At 40.4% G+C, this 15,440-nt stretch overlaps 1 protein-coding gene across 2 annotated transcripts in view; it reads right to left on the bottom strand.

The window, feature by feature from the left end:
- The window catches only part of SPOCK3 (SPARC (osteonectin), cwcv and kazal like domains proteoglycan 3), a 493,521-nt gene that overhangs the window by 38,304 nt on the left and 439,777 nt on the right, over positions 1-15,440 (bottom strand). For both annotated transcript variants that reach the window (XM_030191577.1, XM_030191578.1), the window contains 2 exons: positions 8,881-9,102; positions 2,589-2,651 (listed from right to left, as the gene is read on the bottom strand). In XM_030191577.1, coding sequence (XP_030047437.1) covers positions 2,589-2,651; positions 8,881-9,102 — 285 coding nt within the window. The remainder of the gene's footprint in view (positions 1-2,588; positions 2,652-8,880; positions 9,103-15,440) is intronic.

The raw sequence follows: 15,440 nt of genomic DNA, 5'->3' as shown, positions 1-15,440 counted from the left end.
AAGGAGCAAAACCAAGTTTGATTAAAGTCTCTGCAGTTGTATGGAACAATTTAGTAGTATGAGTCAATATCCATTTCCAGCAGGAGAAAACTCAAGTCTTAGAAGCAGAATGGGGTTCGTGCCAATAAGGAAAATAATCAAAAGATGAGGTTTGCAATGTTGGAAAGTTCAAAAGAATAGCACTGCAAAGGTGTAGGTCAGAATTAGTTTAGCACAGGTTGTTGGTCCGGTCTCTCAAGCAAATCTTTTTTTTACCAATTGAGATAAAAGAAGCATGTTATTCTGCAATTTTCATTCAAATTAAAGCAGGATGTTCATAGCATAGCTTGAAGGCTCCCGAGCTGGTGAATCACACAGGACCGGTCTTAGGGCGAGGCAACCACATAGAGCCTCGCACTCAAGGGGGTCCCACGCGGCGTGCCTCTGCCCCGACCGCCCGAGTTCCAGTCCCCCTCCCTCTGAATTTTAAAAGTTACCTCGTCGGGTTACAGCAGCAGGCGGCAGCAGTGAAAAGCGTGCGAGCTGCTCGGCGCTTCAGGAGCCTTCCCTTCCCTCTCTCAGCTATGGTCCTGCCCTCGTGGAAACAGGAAATGAGGGCGGGACCAGAGCTGAAAGAGAGAAAGGAAGGCTCCTGAAGCACCGAGCTCGCACGCTTTTCACTGCTGCTACCAGGGCCGGTCTTAGCAAGTGCGGGGCCCTGTGCAGACCAATTTGATGGGACCCCATCCTAGCCCCACCCAATCCTAACCCCACCCCCACCCTAGCTCCAGGGTGGCCACCTCTCCCTCCGAGCTCCCGGGCCATCCCCTCCGAGCTCCTGGACCATCCCCCCTCCCTTTGAGCCTCCCTCCCTCCCAGCTCCAGGGCCCGGCCCCCCTCCGAGCTCCAGGGCCCCTCCCTCCTTCCCAGCTCCAAGGCCCTCCCTCCTTCCCAGCTCCAAGGCCCCCCTCCCTCCCTCCCTCCCAGCTCCAAGGCATCCCTCCCTCCCAGATCCAAGGCCCCCCTTCTTCCCTCCCATCTCCAAGGGCCCCCTCCTTCCGAGGCCTCCCTCCCTCTGAATTTTAAAAGTTACCTTGTCGGGTTACAGGCAGCGGCAGGTAGCAGCAGTGAAAAGTGTGCGAGCTCGGCGCTTCAGGAGCCTTCCATTCTCTCAGCTCTGGTCCCGCCCTCATTTCCTGTTTCCATGAGGGTGGGACCAGAGCTGAGAGAGGGAAGGGAAGGCTCCTGAAACACCGAGCAGCTCGCACGCTTTTCACTGCTGCCGCCTGCTGCTGCCTCTAACCTGACGAGGTAACTTTTAAAATTCAGAGGGAGGGGGACTGGAACTCGGGTGGTCGGGGTGGAGGCATGCCGTGCGGGGCCCCCTTGAGCGCGAGGCCCTATGCGGTCGCCTCGCCCTAACACTGGCCCTGGCTGCTACCTGCCGCTGCCTGTAACCCAATGAGGTAACTTTTAAAATTCAGAGGGAGAGAGGCCTTGGAGCTGGGAGGGAGGGGGGCCTTGGAGCTGGGAAGGAGGGCCTTGGAGCTGGGAAGGAGGGAGGGGCCCTGGAGTAGGGGGCGTAGCTACGGGTGGGCCTGGCTGGGCCCAGGCCCACCCAATTTCAGCCCAGGCCCGCCCAGCGCCAGCCCCAGCACCCATCGTCGGCCACTGCTGCTTTTCCTGTTGAGCAGCAGGGCCGGCGCTACAAAAAGAAGAAGCGCTAACGGCGCTAAGGATGAAAAATGTTTAAAAAAAAAAAAAAAAAAGCGCGGCACCGGCAGGCACTGTCTAGGCAGCCTTGAGGCATTGGCTGCTGGCTCGCAGGCTCCTCCCGTCTCCTACGTCACTGCAGCCACCTCACCAAAACAATGTCACTTCACTACCTGGTTCTTCTACTGTCATGATGTTTTCTTAAGTGCAAACTGATTGGGCCCTACCACTTCCTGACTGGTGATCCGTTGAACCCATTTCTCTCAGTTTTACATTTTTCTCCACATCATTGTAGTATGTATAAATCAGAATTCCAATTGTGTGCTACGAGAATAAATACTATATTCATATACTGTTACACTTTTCAGGGCACATAAATGGAAATAGATGGTATAAAATAGAATGATTAGCTAGATAAGAGACATTAAGGTTTGTTTTAAAGAACAGAATAAGAACTTATACAGTATTATTAAACAAAAGGAAGATTGTTTCCTTAAACTTTTGATTGAATGTTGTTACTATTTGGGTTTCTGCCAGGTACTTGTGATCTGTATTGGCCACTATTAGAAGCAGGATACTGGGCTAGATGGTCATTGGTTTGACTCTGTATGGCTATTCTTATGTTCTTTTGCTGATGCCTTGTCAGCATTACCCAAGTCTTACTATTTTCTCAAATAGCTGTAATAATGCACATTTTATTAAAGTGACAAAATTAATGCAATATCTTTCTTTATATGAAGTAGCAAAAAGTTAAGTTTAATAGCTTTTTAAAAAACTTCATAAATTTTACTAGAAAATCTAGCACAGCAAATCTATGTTATTGATTTTATGTTGCTGTTTCTTTGAAATTATTTATACAAGCAATAAAACCTTCAAAGGAATGATCTACAACTCACCCAAGAGCTTCTTTCCTCCTTGCTGCTTCTGGATAATGTTCAGCTCAGTTTGGCAGGGTGGATCTGAAATCACATTAAGTATTACAATAAAAAAAAACTTTAACTCCTCCCCCCCCAACACACACACTCTTTCCCAGGTTTCCCAAATATATGTTTGCTATTGTTTATTATCAAGAAGACAAATGCATCAAGACTGAGCCTAATTTTTTACAAAAAGGCATTAAGTCCTATGCACACTTAGCATATGAAAAATAGGCTACCACAAAATGCATTGTGTTTTATGGTATTTTGCCTGTTTGTGTGCACTATCAAATATGTAGAGGTAGGACGAACTTACCTCCTCTCTTCTAAAGAATATATATAAAATATATATTAAAAAGCGAATATTAATTTTTATATTTTATATATATTCTTTAGAAGAGAGGAGGTAAGTTCGTCCTACCTCTACATATTTGATTAATCACAATATTAGTATGCTCATATATTGAATTTTCTGTTCGCATATAAAGATTCTATCATATTTAGTTTTCAATATAAAGTTTATTACATCTATCGTTATCCATTCGCTATCCATTCAATATCTTGCTGTTCAGTGCTTATCCTCTCTACCTTAACGTTCCGTTTCATACTGATGTTGTTTTATAATTAAGTTTTTTCAGGCACATGTTATCATAATACATACTTCTTCTACTGCTTTATCTAACATCATCTTATATGCTTTAATTTACACAGTATTTTATTCTCCCTGCATTATACTAATTATTTCTACATTTTTTATTCTTGGACACACAGATCTAAGAGAGTTTTGTCTCGTTATTTCTCTTGGAGTACACGTTTTGAGCTACATTCTCTGAGGTATTTTACAATTCATTCAAAAAAAATTTTCTTTCTTTTTTTAAGATCAACACATGTTCATTATAAATGTATAAATATTAATGTATAAACATTTTTTCAAATACATATAATCATATATTATTCAACACTACCTTAATTATAATTTTTATTATTTGCACATATACACATTGTTCATTTTTACAAATTGACGTATTGTTTAAAGTATTATTCATGTGTCTTAACAATTTATAATTTTTAATTATCTATTTATATACAATCGCAATTATAACTTTCATTATTTGGATACAATATACAGTGTTATATATATATATATATATATATATATATATATATATAAAATTTTTTTGATACATTGTTCAAACCATTATCCATGTGTGTTAATAATCTTTAATTCTTATTAACTCTTTAAAAAAATTTTTTTTAAAAACTTTTTAAATATTCATATATATGGTTTACTTTTATTATTCAATGTTATACTATCAGAATGAGTCACAGATAATTATCTGGTGGTTTGTTTGTTCATTTATTTACGTTATACATTTTTACTTAATGTCTGTTGTTTTACTCACCATATTCATGTTCATGATATATTTGTAACAATATTTTCCATTTGTTTCATTGTTCAACTTAGGTTATAAAGACCCCTGAGGCAGGCCTTAGGGCCGAAACACGGCCGTGTCGGGTCATTCTTATGTACATCAGGTTTTTAAATTTTTAATTTTCATGTGAATAAAAAATTTTTTGGTATCCTCATCCACTCTCCTCACTTTTTGTTTTATACTCCACGGTTTCGTGAGGGTTTTCACCTCCTTTTTTTGGTTTTTGCTTATTGTAATACCCTCATGATTTGGGTATTACTAAGACAGCAGTGATAGATGTTTTTCCAGAGGCCCTGGGGGGAAGGAGGTCCCTGCCAATGGGCTGTAGAAACAGTTTGGGAGGTTTTTCCAAGGGGCGTTTGGGAGGCCTGCCCAGGGGAGGGGATGGCAGAGCAGTTGCAGAGATAAAAGTGATTCCCTGTAGTGAGTGCTGGCAGGGGTGGAGTTGGAAAATAATAAAAAGGATTTAAGGGGGAGGTGCACTAAACTCCAGGGAAGAACCCTTCCCGTACCGACTCCTTAGCGAATCGGTAAGCAACGGGAATGCATCAAGGAAATTGCATGCAAATGAGCTGATCGCTGCTAGCTCATTTGCATGGGTATTCCTTCCAAGCCAGTCGGCCAGCTGAGTATGCACAGAGCAGCCAAGCGTTATGCTGGCTGCTCTGCGCAGGGTGTTAGCAGCCGGGAGAGATGGAAGCAAAGGTGGGCCCTTTGGGGGTGGGGCGGGCGCTGAAGCTGGGCTGCCCCGTCCCGATCATGGCATCCCCAGCTGGGCTGCCCCAGCCCGATCATGGTGTCCCCAGCCGTGCAACAGCGGCTCTCGGTGCAGGGGCTGCAGATGTACTGGCGGCTGCGGCTCCGTAGGGCCTCGGCCCACCTCCCCAACGTACGGACCACATCTTCGAGCAGCTGGTACCGGAGGAGACGGGTGAGGGCGGATTTCAGATCAGAGCAAAGGAGTTGCTTCTCTCGATACACGCTGAGGTTGCTGCAGATTGCTGCAGTGTCAGCCGTCTCGCTCTCCTGAGCTGCAACTCTTCCTCTTAAAGCCACCTAGTGTGCCCGATGTGGCAGGGTCAAGTAAAAATTAAGAAGTACGACGTCCTTTTTTTTGTTGTTGTTTTGAGTGAAGGACGTCCATAAAGGACGTCCCTGATGAGCACTTGGACGTTTTTTCCCCGATTTTTTTTTTTGTTAAATTTATAAGTCTTCTCTTTTTTTTCTTCCGATTACCTCACAGCAGCCCCAACGAGAGGTGCAGACCTCCCGTTAGGTTTTCCACGGTAGGGCAATCAGAAAATGGTAGTGCATCTCATTAGACAACGAATTCTACACATTATAATACTAATTTGCTCATCTGCATTCTGTTTTCGTTAGCTGCTACCGTGACAGGAAAATGCCCTTTTGTGCATGTCCCGGTGTATTACTTGCACGTTAAACTGGCTAGAACTGTAAGGGTATTTACCTGAGATCTCACCTTTGCTGGTCTTGGCCTATACAAGCCTGAACCATTCTTAGAACAATATGGATTCTGCAACCTGTGAACTGAATACATCTGTAGCTATCAGAAACCAGTTTGGTTACAGAAAGGAAAATTACTGCTTAGCATTGCCTGATTACTTCATCCAAGGACATATTCTCTGTATTGCCAGTTAGCACCGTTATGTCCTGGGAACGTTGGGGGGGGGGGGGGGGGGGGGGGGGAGAGAAGCTCTCAGCTACAGGAATATGCAATCATTCTGGAGGATCTGAGCTAACAAGGAGTTGGCATGACATCTATAACAAAGATTAGCACCTTGGTAAGTGCTCTTGATATTACCGCATTGAATCTGTTTTTAGCATGTGGGAAAGCACTGTGTTAAGATGGGCTAAGCCCAGATTCTAAAACCCTTTAGTAAAAAGGCCCCTTCATTTGCATTTGAATGATTACATATTTTTAAAAAAGTCTACTACATTAAAGCAACACTTTAACGCCTATCTATAGGGCCCTTTTACTAAACATTGTTAAAAAGTGGCCTGCACTATTTTTAGCACGTCAGTTTCCCACGCGCTGAGGAAACTTTTAGCATGGCAGTAAAATGGCCACAATTTCTATTTTCCCCTTAATGGCAATACTCTAATTACCTAATTAATGTGTGGCCATTAGCGCGTGAGCCCTTACCACAACCTGTTTACTAAGAGGAAAGGGCTCCTGTGCTAACCCTGCACTAATCGGACAGAACATGGCGATTTACTCGTGCTACCCAATTAGGGCAGGGCATACCTACTCTCCATCTCCAAACACACCTCCTGCACTAAAAAATAATTAATAATTTTTAGCATGGGATTCTTATGCACTGATCCCAGAACTACCACAGGAGGCCTGAGTGCGTTCCATGGTAGTGCCTTTTTAGCGTGCAGTAAGCACGTTAGTTCTTACCACTGCTTTGTAAAAGAGCCCTTATGTCAAGTCTTAGGTATGTTCGATGAGAGTTTTATGACATTGGTATATTTAAAGATCATAGCATGTTAGAAAATTGAAAAAAAAAAACCAATGGCTACACTATGATGTATGACCCCATAATATAGTAAAGTATACCCTAATTTAAAAGAAGAAAAGCAAATTGTCTCTATAATTTGTGATTTCCCCCATTCCAGGTATCATATGAGACTCATACTTACTGAAAGTTTAATCCGCTGCCTTGTTGGTTAGGAAACTGTCAGGGGCATTTTCGAAAGAGAAGGGCGTCCATCTTCCGACACAAATCGGGAGATGGGCATCCTTCTCTCAGGGTCGTACAAATCGGCATAATCGAAAGCCGATTTTGGGCGCCTTCAACTGCAGTCTGTCGCGGGGACGACCAAAGTTCATGGGGGCATGTTGGAGGTGTAGCGAAGGCAGGACTGGGGCGTGCTTAACAGATGGGCATCCTCGGCCAATAATGGAAAAAAGAAGGGCGTCCCTGACGAGCATTTGGTTGACTTTACTTGGTCCATTTTTTTTCACGACCAAGCCTCAAAAAGGTGCCCAAACTGACCAGATGACCACTGGAGGGAATCGGGGATGACCTCCCCTTCCTCCCCAGTGGTCAGCAACCCCCTCCCACCCTAAAAAAAAAATTAAACATTTTTTTGCCAGCCTCAAATGTCATACCCAGCTCCATGACAGCAGTATGCAGGTCCCTGGAACAGTTTTAGTGGGTGCAGTGCACTCTGAGCAGGTGGACCCAGGCCCCCCTCACCTGTTACACTTGTGCTGGTAAATGTGAGCCCTTCAAAATCCACCCGAAACCCACTGTACCCACATGTGGGTGACCCCCTTCACTTCTTAGGGCTATGGTAGTGGTGTACAGTTGTGGGGAGTGGGTTTTGGGGGGCTCAGCACCGAAGGTAAGGGAGCTATGCACCTGGAAGCAATTTGTGAAGTCCACTGCAGTGCCCACTAGGGTGCCCGATTGGTGTCCTGGCATGTCAGGGGGACCAGTGCACTATGAATGCTGGCTCCTCCCATGACCAAATGCCTTGGATTTGGTCGTTTTTGAGATGGGCATCCTTGGTAAACATGAATAGGACTTCTAAAATAACTACATTATTGTTAAGGTATTTTCTTGTGTAGAGGGTAAAAAGATAGCTCCAGATATACAGGATATTTTGAAATTTTTTCTTTTTCAATTATTACTTCTTGCGGCAGCATGGATAGCAGACAGGCCTGGGCTCTTAATAAATACTGCTACACAGAAGGTTAAGTCTAAATAAAATAAGTGGAAATCAAAATAATTCATTTTCATATAGGGGAATAGATGAACTGTTCTCTCCACAGATCAGGAGAAAATAAACAAGTAAAGTCACTCTTTACATTCATAAGTTCTCTTCTGTGGCCTGCTCCCGTTGGCCCACAGTGTGTACTAATTTATCTCTCCAAAAGGCAGCACAAAGAGCATGGCTCTGTCCTAGAGTCCCCAGAGTTCAAGTGCTATCTTTCAATATTCAGCACAATGGAGCCCAGTTTGGCTCTGATTTCCACAGTTACATTGTCAACCAGGTTCCAAGATAAAGTTGGGCTACCTCAAATAAATTCAAGATAGCAATGTCTGTTGTGGTGCCACTTCTTCCCTGAGCTCCCCTCAGGTATTGTAGCTAATGAGGATTCCTTCACTCAGTCCCCCACCATCCTGTTCTGCCAGAGGGCTTTTGACTGACTCTCCCCTTGAGCCTGGCTTTCCTGGCCAGACAGGTTACCACACCTATTCTTAAGGTGGCTCCACTTTAGTGAGGGAATGTTCCTAAGGAAACCTTGTCTTTTAGCACCCACTTCCTCACACTCCTATACCATACAACCTGGTTACAACAGTTATATGTATGCATGTATATATCGATATAGATTTAGGGGCACGTTTACTAAGCTGCTTAAGCATCTACACGCACCAAAATGGAGTTGCTGCCTGACTACCATGTGGCTCTTATGGTAATTTCATTTTTGGGTCGCGTCCAATACATGCGTCTGAAAAATATTTGTTATTTCCGGGTGCACATAAAGGACGTGTGCCAAGTGGCATTTTGCGCACGTAGCTCATTACTGCCTGGTTACCGTGTGAGACTTTACTGCTGGGTCAATGGCTGGCGGTAAGGTCTCAGATCCAAAATGGACACGTGGCAATTTTCATTTTGCCGCACGTCCATTTTTGGCAAAGTTTTTCAGCACGCCTTTGTAAAAGGACCCCTTAAATAGAAATATATAGATTCTATCTGTATAGTAGATCAGTGATTCCCAAACCTCCTTGGTATGCAAATCTATCTCACGCATATTCATTGTGGATATTCTGAAAACCTATCTGCAAATTATCCTCATATTTTACCTTGTTGTCTTTGGAAGCAGTAGCACCATTCATTGTTGGATATCAAACGGTCCTTGTATGTGTCACAAGAGTTCAGAAAGATCTTGGTACACTGTTCATTCTTGTCAAGGTAAATACTTCCAAGCTCTGACTGATCCAGCAGTAGGTCATAGTTTGTATCAAGCCTATTAAACATCCAGCCCAGAGAGTCTTTGCAAATTGGTAAAATGCTTGTATCAAATCCTAAGGGGGAAAAATCAGAATGCAGTTACAAAATGGTGATAAAACTGGTGAAAGAAGAGATTACTCTTAATGCTTCGTAGGTCAATTAAAAAAAAATTAACGTGCAGGCCATATATAAGTTTGATACTCGCAAAAATTATTCAGAAAAATGAAAATAAAACCTTATATGTTACATGGATGCTAATATTAGTTTCAGGGCAGATACAATTAAATATTATTTGTAAATTGTATCCAATTAAACCAACTACAGTGAATTCCATTATATAAAAAAGAAACAAACGTTGGGCCTCATTTATTAAAGTGAGTTTACCTGTTAATGTGATTTAGAGGAGATGTTATCAATTTGGGCTACCATTATGACATGCTGTTTTTACCAGTAACTCGTGCTATTTTAACACAGATCCCATATTATGAAAAAAGTAAAACAAGCCTTCTCATCAATAATATATAATATAATTTGTATTCCACAGTTGACTTTGCAGTTCTATGTGGATTATAAAAACTAATAAGCTGGTCATACACTAGGAAATAACAATTAAAAACTTCTACTAACCTAAAATTTTAAGGTGTAAAACCTGATTAATATCTTAGGACCCATCACAAGAACATTAACCTAAATGCTAATATATGACAATAGAAATTAAAACACAGAAGCCAATGCTGGAGTAGAGGATGATACAACGCAAGTCCACCAGAGAAATGTAGTTCAAAGCAGATTTATTAAATAACCAAAACAAGAGGACTCAATATAGGCTGTGCTTTGGCGGACACAGCTGCCCGCCTTAGGGGTCACCATGCACGACTTCAAACTAATACCTGAGGTCATCCACTACTGGAAATCAGTGGGGCCAAAGGTGGATGACCTCAGGTATGAGTTTGAAATTGCGCATGGTGACCCCTGAGATGGGTGGCTGCATCCGCCAAGGTATGGCCTGTGTCAATTTCTTTTCCATTTCTTTTGTACTTTAATAAATCCGCTTTGAACTGCATCTCCCTGGTGGATTTGGTCATTGTGTCATCCTCTACTCGTGCTTTGGCTTCTGGGTTTGGATTTCCATAGTAGGTGTCTTCCTGCGTCTGCAATAGAAATTAAAATCCAATTATACACAGTACCCCAACACTATTACTATTAGCCTTTTAATTCAAACACATATTTTCTAAATAAATAAATAAATCTTGGTTTTACTTCTAAGATCCATGTAGTTAGCAGCAGATAATAATAAAGAAGTAACATATTTATCTAATCTGGCAGCTTGAAAAGAGAGCAAGTTATCAACCAACTTAAATCTCTTCTTATTTTTCAAAGAGTGATAAGTAAAGAGCTTGATGCTGCTTGTATTTTTAAGGGATACTTAAAATGCAAAGTGATTCAATAAATACAAGGCAGCTAAGTCAAACAAAACTTTATAAAGCAAATACAGGTAAAGGAAATTCTTGCATAAACATGAAGCCAGTGAGTTTTCAAATAAAAGGCTAACACACTATAATGTTTCTTCAATAAATAAATTAGGCATATTTCCGTATTTTGGATAGAATGTAATCTTTTAAATGTTTGTTTAGAACTTCCCAGATAGATAATGTTACAATAATCTAAAAGGTTGAGCACAAGAGATTGCACAATTAAACAAAATGATCCTGGTCAAAACATTTTTGAATCCAATGAAGATTTCTCATAATAAAATATTTCTGGATTAAAGCATTAAACTGCTGCTTTAATGTCAATTTGGAATCTACAAGTACTTCTACAATTTTAATAGTAAAGGAGAAATAGTAAGTTATTTGATTTATAGTTACAGCACGTTCCTTTTCATCTAATGAATTACTAATAAGCATAAATGTGGTCTTCTCTGTATTTAATTGTAGTTTATACATTTTCATCCAATGCTCTAAACTATTAATTATGTTTTAAAAAGGAACTAGAAGAAACCAGGGAATCAATTGGAATCATTACAGTTATGTCATTTACTTAACTGTTAAAAAAAAAAACCCAACCCCCCCTCCAAAAAAAAACCTTTTAGTTATTCTAGAATGACATAATTGGGATGAATTGCCATTTGCTCTTCCCCTTCTATTCATGGACTTGACATCTGGTAACTCGCAATATAAGACTTTGGCCTATCCAGATGACCTCCTTATTTTTCTTACTCAACCTTCCTCCTCAATTCCAAGTTTACAACAATTAGCCTGTCACTTTTCAACATTTGTGGGATACTTCATCAATTGGAACAAATTGGAAGGCATGCCCTTGAATGATATCACCACACAATCAGATATTGGCCCATCTGACTTGAAATGGTCTTCTGCTAATTTTAAATACGTAATGGTTCTTTTCCATAAAGATTGTGAACACCTCATGAACATTAATCTGCTGCAATATAGTGAAGAATGACAAAATAATCAATGGAACACCAATGCCTCTTTCATGGTGGGGTCGCTTAGAGAGCATTAAAAATGTCCATTATGTCTATTGTTAACTACTATGCTGCCTAAACTTGCTCCTCCTCCCTTTTATAAAAATTTGCCCCGGGATTCTATATATAGTGCCTTAATTTCCATGCGGAAATCGAAGCGTATTCTATAACAATTCATGTAACTTAATTGGTTAACTAGCTAATCAGTGCTGTTAATTGGATGTTAAGCAAATAGGCATTAATTAAGATTTACGCACACAACTCGCTATGCACATTCTTTCATGTGGTGCATCTAAATTCTAAGTCACATAGTTGAAAAGGGGGCATGGCCATGGGCAGGATATGGGTGTTTCTACAATCTATGTGCACTGTTATAGAATACACCCACTCTGTGCCTAATTTAGGTGTCAGGATTTACGCAAAGTAAAGCATGGCATAAATGGCCATGACTATATTTGGTTATGTGGAGAGGCACGTAGCATTATTCTATATACTGTGTGGAAATTGAAGCCTATTCTATAAAATTTAAGCACACTTTACAGAATATTCCTAGGCTTATTTTTTGCTACGCAGAATTTTCAGGCACCATATATAGAATCTAACCCATAGAGACTAAAATTACCAAATACTTATGGCATAATAAACCTGCCAGGATTTCCTTACAAACATTGAAGGCTGCCAGTGTAGATGGTGGAGTTTGCTTTCCAGATTTCTTCCTATATCATGTTGCTGCAATTCTCAGATAAGAGGCCCTATGGTTGACTCACCCATTCAATTCTCTAGACTGTCCGGCATGATTTAAGATAGAATCTGATCTGGTACAACCTATACTTCTTGCTTGGATCCCTTATGCTCCCAAATCTCTGATTCTTCCAAATCTGCTGTTGTTGCTTCTATTCCTCAGGCTCTAAATATTCTAGACTTGGTTTTTTGTTTTGTTTTTTCAAAAAAATGATTTTTTTTGTCTGCTCGTATTTGGGACAACATAAACATTTTAATTAGACACCAAACCATTAACTGGTCCAAATAGTCTTGTAGAGGAATCCTGAACTTGGATCATATTACAGACAACTTTACTCTCTTATCTTTCTCTCAATTAATGCAACCGTATCATCTGCCTTGTTCAGAATTCTATCACTGATGCCAACTCCGACACTTTATTATCTGCTTTTCAACCACTCTCTTCCTCTCACAAACTTCATTAAATTATGTCTTATTGAAGCACTTCAGGGATGTACTACATCTCTATTCTATAAAACTCTAAGGTCTAAGAAAGTTGTTCTAAAAAAAGTGTCACTGCTTTGGTAGCTGCTGATACCACTTGGAAGGGTGATGACATTTGGAAAAATGTTTTACATCTATCTTACATCCCACAGCTTCCACCAATTTAATGCAATCATTGTATTTCCTTTTTCACAAAGCTATTTGGACACCTATTAAATTACATCGTGCTAATGTCCATCCTAGTAATTTGTGCTGCCATTGTAACACTCAGCTAGGGGATTTGGTGCATATGTTGTTCTCCAGTCTTTGCATCCAAGGTTTTTGGTCTGCTGTATGGTCATTAATTGGGGACATACTTCCAATTACTTTCTCTCTATCTAGTGATATAATTATTTTTTGTTCTCTAGCAATTGATGACCATTTAAATATCTGGCAGAACAAATTGCTTGATATCTTGGTTGCATTTTCTATACAGATGATTTTACAAAATTGGAAATCCTCTTCTTCCTTAAATGTCACCTTTTGGTGGATGAATGTTCTTATGATACATAAATATGAATGTAAGGCTGCTGAGTTCACTGTGCGTTATAAAACTATTGAGAAAATATGCTCCATAATGCATTAATATTCTAGGTTTTATACTAGATATCACTCTCACTGGAATTATGCAATCTAATATTTTTGCTTGTTCTTTATTAGTCCTGTATCTCTATGAGGGTGCAGTAACTTTTGTCTCTAGTATTGCTGTTTACAATTGTTATTGTATAATGTATCCTCCATAACAGTTGTTATCTTCAGTTAACTCCCTGGATTATAAGATTCTTTCATATTTTCGACGGTTACTGTTTTCTCTTGTTTTTGTTTTTCTATACTAGGGTTGTCCAATCTCGGTCCTCGAGGGCTACAATCCAGTCAGGTTTTCAGTATTTCCCCAATGAATATGCATAAGATCTGTTTATATGTACTACCACCATTGTATGCAAATAGATCTAATGCATATTCATTTGGAATAACCTGAAAACCTGACCTGGTGAGGGTCAAGGTTGGACACCCCTGTTCTATATATATAACTTTAATAAAATTGTGTGAGATTAAAAAAAACAAAACAATTTCTAAGCAGAAATTCCTATCTGTTGATAAGAAGGCAATCTTAGATAAGAAAGGTAAAGAAGGGGCTATGCCATGAGCAATAACACATATTAGAGCACATAATTTAAACAACACACAAGCTTCTACAGGTAGCCAGTGTAGGCTTCTCAATAAAGTAGATGTTCTATCCCATCTCTTTGCCTGACATACTAATCTTGCCAATGTCTGAACCTGACAGAGCACCCCACAAAGCAGGTTACAATAATCTAACTGGCTAATCACAAGAGAAGATAAATAATTTCTAATCCTACAGAGCTGTCTCAGCTTCCAATTTTTTTTTTAACTTAAACTAAAGGGTCCTTTTACTAAGCCATGTAGGCGCGTATGCATGTCCTACATGCATTAATTTTGAACTGCCGCCCGGCTGCTATGTGGCCTGGGTGGTAATTTCATTTTTACGCACGTCCACTAAGCACACCAGAAATTTTCTGGCATGCGAAGCTAACCAGACGGTAATCGACATTGTACTTGCATAGACCATTACTATCTGGCTAACGTGTGAGACTTTACCACTAGGTCAATGGGTGGCAGTAAGGTCTCAGGTCCAAAATGGACACACACCAATTTTTATTTTGCCGCATGTCCATTTTCAGCAAAAAAGGCCTTTTTTGCAGGTACGCTGAAAAATGGACCTGCATACTTCCAATACACGTGTCTACACCAGCGCAGGCCATTTTTCAGCACAGCTTTGTAAAACGACCCCTAATAGATTTTCAAAAGATAACATAGGACCCAAGACCACTCCTAAACTGACAGTATTACTAAGCTGTGCTAAACACTGAGGGGTCCTTTCACAAATGTGTACTAACATTTTTAGTATACACTGATTAGCATGAGCTAAAGGCTAGAAACATCCATAGAAATATATGGGCACCTTTAACATTTAGCACGTGCTTATTTGTAAAAGGACCCCTGAGGCACCTATAGGAATATAATGGGTGTCTCAGGTGTTTAGTGCCAGCTAGAAGTGCTAGTGCACATTAGTAAAAGACCCCCTTAGAAAAGTAACATTTCTAAGTACCAAAGCATTATTAGGTATATTAACACATGTTAATAGGTTAATGCCCATTAGTAGATGAAAACCTTAGTTATGGCAGCAGATAAAAAGAACATGAGACTAAGTTTAGATCCCAGGTGCAGTGCTTTACTAGACTACAGCTACATCATAAAGGCCAACACTTTGGTGTTTCAGCTCTATTCTGCAAATAATAGAGAGTATTGGTGGTAGATGAGTCTAGGGAGTTGTAGACACAGGTAAAAGAAATATTTCTATTCTGATAAACAGTCTGGAAGGGGAGCTAATTGGGGCTACATGGCAGAAAGTGATTATAAAAGGTTGCACACACGTTAGTCTCTCCCTCTTTATCAAGCATGAACTAGTCAAGAAGAGAGAACAGTGATAAAAAGCAGGTTTGTACATAATCATTTAGGGGCCTATTTACTAAAATGCTCTAGCTGTTTAACATGGGAATTAACTTACACTAACAGTGATTACAGAGCTACATTATCTAGAGGAGAAAGAAGACTGCAGAAGTGGAAGACTGTGGTCTACTA

Source organism: Microcaecilia unicolor, chromosome 2, assembly GCF_901765095.1.
Source record: "Microcaecilia unicolor chromosome 2, aMicUni1.1, whole genome shotgun sequence".
In the NCBI taxonomy this organism is placed as follows: Eukaryota; Metazoa; Chordata; class Amphibia; order Gymnophiona; family Siphonopidae; genus Microcaecilia; species Microcaecilia unicolor.
This window is presented reverse-complemented; position numbering and strand designations above follow the sequence as displayed.